The sequence below is a fragment of the Bactrocera latifrons genome, unplaced genomic scaffold, assembly GCF_001853355.1.
Source record: "Bactrocera latifrons isolate USDA-ARS-PBARC rearing strain unplaced genomic scaffold, ASM185335v1 scaffold_675, whole genome shotgun sequence".
NCBI classification, from domain to species: domain Eukaryota; kingdom Metazoa; phylum Arthropoda; class Insecta; order Diptera; family Tephritidae; genus Bactrocera; species Bactrocera latifrons.
This window is the reverse complement of record NW_017537351.1, coordinates 1,238-5,532: the sequence shown is the minus strand read 5'-3', so window position 1 is coordinate 5,532 and position 4,295 is coordinate 1,238. Positions and strand designations below refer to the sequence as shown.

The 4,295-nt window shown below is 36.7% G+C and overlaps 1 protein-coding gene across 1 annotated transcript; it reads left to right on the top strand.

The window, feature by feature from the left end:
- Positions 1–821: 821 nt before the first annotated feature.
- On the top strand, positions 822–1,411 carry LOC108975620. The gene is made up of 2 exons (XM_018944242.1): positions 822–1,091; positions 1,199–1,411. The coding sequence occupies exons 1-2, from the start codon at positions 822–824 to the stop codon at positions 1,409–1,411; spliced, it is 483 nt and encodes a 160-aa protein (XP_018799787.1).
- The last annotated feature ends 2,884 nt before the right edge of the window (positions 1,412–4,295 follow it).

Here is a 4,295-nt window from a genome sequence, read left to right as displayed (position 1 = left end):
CACAAAGCCATTTTGTGGTAGTGATGAAGGCGGACAGAGCAAAAGGGTACTTCTTCTAGGCAAAAGGGAACTGATTAATATTGTAGGGATCATACCAGGGCACCTATTCTTAAGATCCCACCTTAAGAAAAGTGGGTTCGTCGAAATGCAGTATATGTGCGGAGGATGGTGAGCCGTTGCAACGACACTTACGCACTGATCAGACGGGTTATATTCCACGGCTCACAATACTCCAACTTAAGACCCATTGGGTAGCTGGAGTGAAAAAAAAACTGTTTCTTTACCTAGTGGGGATTCTCAACTAACCAACAGCCTCTTCAAACTTCTCTCGTTTGTGGAAAGAATCCGTCAAGCTGCTATCTTTAGCAAATGTCTTCTATTCGTAGAAACAGTTGATGTATTTTCCTGTATTTCTGTTAGTTTCCTGTACTACAAACGCACTAGTTAATACATTGAATGCAAAATTAAAACGCCAATTGAGTTTCGATTAAGAATTTCATTACCCCACAATTAAGCTGCACACATACTCATCAAAGCGGCGAATAAGGATGGTCAAATGAATGGATACATATAGTACATATGTGAATGTTGAAGTTGAACTTGTTAACGCTCTGATGTTCATATGGGTCTGGCCAGACCCATTCGATCTTTAAATGTATGTAGATATTTTATTTTTAATATCTGAAGCTTCTTAGTCCATGACTTCCTAAAATGTAGTGTGCTTATCCACTGCCCATTACCGTCAAAGCACCGATCCATTGAAAGGATTCAAGCCAGATCAAATTTTGGACTGCAATAAATTTAAAGCGGGGGTAGATACAATGGATCAAATGTTGACTGGCTATTCGTGCAAACGCTCGACAAACCGTTGGCCACTGGCAATATTTTATAATATGCTGGATATTGCCGGTTTGGCCTCATTCATCATCTATGACGAGCTGAATCCGGCAAAGCAGAGTGATAAGAGGCGCTCATTTATCATTGAATTGGCACGGCAGCTAGTTATTCCACATATGACGAAACGGGCGACTAACCCATTAGTATGGAGGTTTGCTCATATAAGACAAGCAATGAATCTTTTCAATATCAAGGTGAGTATGAATTATATACACACCTACATATATCTCCACGTATAAAGATATGTGTATGCATGTATTCATATTTACTAATTTAAAATAAATTATTTCGCTGCTTTTAGGCACCGGAATCTTGTCCATCGACATCAGATGCAACACAGCAACAATCATATGCTCAAGTTGCTTCAAAACGGTCATCGTGCTACCAATGTGCTGCTTCTTCTTCGAAAAAGCGACGTAAAACTCGTTATAACTGCAGCAAATGTAATCGTCCCATATATCTTAATGAACATTCCATGCAACTATATAGTTGTAAACCCAATTGCTCTTCGTAATTAATACTAATCCGTTAAAATAAATAAATAAAATTATTTTTAAAACCGTATTTCTAACAATATTTTTATGGGTCTGGGCAGACCCTTATAATGCACTTACCGCATCATAGGCACCAAACATCGGAGGGTTAATGCCTTTAGTGCTCTTTTGTTACTTAGGCTCTACCATTCTTATTGTTGTTTTACGCTCTGCCTTTCCCCGTCTCTAGTAACGGATCTGTTCAGTTTTTCTTCTATTTTAGTAGCCTCGTCAGCTGCATATATGTTTGCTGTTTTAGCAGCCATTTTAAAAATAACCATACATCGGAGGAGCCACACCAGCGCCCTTACATACTCACGCACACACACCCGGCACGTACATGCTTGTATATTTACAAACTTACCACTTGCATGTAATGACTGCTGTTACTTTTGCTTCAAAACTAGCAATTTTTCTAAGATTTCGTCATTTGCTTTTGCCTTAGTTGCTTCAGTTAATGTCTGAGTCGGTCAATTCGCACTGGTCAGTCGTTAATGCCTCAGGCGCTTAGTGAGTGAAATAGTGTTTGTTTTTGTTGCTGAAATTTGGTAAGTTTATATTGAAACGTAAAAGAAATGTTTAGGTCATCCAAAAGTCATTATTGGCATTTTCGTGTTCCTTTCACTGGAATGAAGAAGACCCAATTCTATTTTCCGGAGGAGAAACATGGGCGATGTCGAACCAAGATGAAAAAGCAATTGAAGTAGTTGAATTTTATAATAATTGAAGAGCTTTACTCAAAGCTTATTTAGTGACTCCACAAGGTCATCAGTACTCTCTAAAATCAAGGAATGTGGGGTTTTTTTTTGAGTTTTCTGGTTATTTGTTTTTGAGTGAATTATTAGTAGAATTTTTATAGAAATTTTCCAAGCCAACACTGGCTATACATTCGGCCGGAATCATGTCTACAGTTGGGGCATATTTTTTGGTACATCCGACCGTTCCTCAAAGAACGAAAAATTCAATAGAGTACTTTTCTTTCTTCTCAAACTATTGCGGGGATATTATGCCTTCATGCTGATGAAAGTAAATGTGGCAGCCGCCAAGTAACTAACTGAGTAGCCAGGCAACAAAACGACGAAACAGCCAAGCATCCAAGTTAAAGCAATTTACTCGTAGTCAAAGCATTCAGCCAGTTGCATTTTCTTGAACATATCTACCAAACGAGCAACAACAACTGCAAATATTTTAGAAATTTCTTAGATATTTATTTCCGCTAGATTTTTGCTATTGTATTTGCCGACTCGCATTACTTTCAGCAGGGATAATAATTAAGCGCGTGCTTCACAGAGCTTCCAACGTTTGCATACTGTAACGGAAAGTCCGGGCTGGTGAGTTGATGTTGCTCATTGCGCTTTTTGTTTCAATTGTTTTTAATATAATTTTTTTAAGCCGAATAAGATCAGCTCAGATAGTTCCAAGCAAATCACTTACAGTAAAGTAGAGGATCCAGCAATAGAGAGATATAAATTGAGGTTTACACATCGACCTAGATCTATCCTTCTCTCTGTCCTTCTCTCTCTGTTGATAAGGTGTAATCCCTATTCGGATACATCGATCCATGGGCCTTAATCTTGTCTGCAGACACAGAATCGGCAGTCGATTAGACCCATTGGTGCTTCTTGAGCTTGCAGTGCCCAGTGTAAAATGCGATGTTTAGCCGGAATTGGTCTCTCAGAAAGTTGAACATATCTTTAAGCCTTACCACTCATTAGCAACTTTACTTACAGTTGCTTAAGCTGTTGCAATAGTCATATCCACATAATGCTTTCACCGAAGAGTGGAATTCAGAGTTATTTCTAAGTCTCTGCCGCCAAGGATAAGTTCCTAAGTACTGACACCAAGACCTGCTTTTGGTAAAGATTTGGTGGTCTAGCTATACATGAGACTTAAGGCTTGTAATTTGTGGATATGCTCCATATTAACTTAGCAAGGAAGGTTTTTCAAGACTCCTAAAAATCCAATCCTTAGACAGCCTTCAGACCATATCGAATCAATTTCCTGATCAAGGATTTTCACAGGGTTCGAAGTATGTTAAGGGACTTAACAGCATTTGTTCTCCTTACAGAAAAATCGAGATAGTAATATCTCCTTATTAATGTGTAAAGCAGTTTAAATCCAAAATATTCAATTATTGGGTATGCGAGTATGTCAGTCTGAAATTTCTGTAGGTTAAGGGCTCGGTATGTTTTTTGAGAGAAATACTTTTTTTTGAAAAATATAACTAAGCTGTGTCTTAATGGAGGCTATGAAATTTGATATAAGATTATTTTATAGTTGGTTCTGAAAAAATCACTTTAGGTGAGATCACATGATGTAATATGATAAATTATGGTTCTGACTTATAAGATTTTGATGTAGAGTAATGTGCTGTTAAAAGGCGATATATAATGCGGTATTATTTTTTGGATATGATATGACTTTGTGATATGAAGTATTGATGCAAGATTTCGTATTTTGGGGCTTGACGTTAAAAAGTTCGTAGTTTTGTTGCCTAATAAATAAATAGCATATAATTTCATATGATATGATGTGATATAATGATGAAAGGAAACTAAGTAAAAAAAGTTAAATGAGAAATCGTAATTTACTTTTAATGCTGAAAAATTTACCTGATATTTTAATTAGTTTATCTGGCACTAAAAAAATATTGTTGGATGGTAACCATACAATTGGAGACAATTTTTGTGACTTGAGACGATTTTGCAATTCAGTACGTGACAGTCACAAACGTTTCTCAATTGAAAATGAACAGGCTCTTAGATTTCACAATTTCGACATGCTTTTACATTGAACGAAAACAAATATGTCGAAAGGAAATATTATATTTTCTAAAAAATATAGTAGTGAAAAAGCCTAATTACT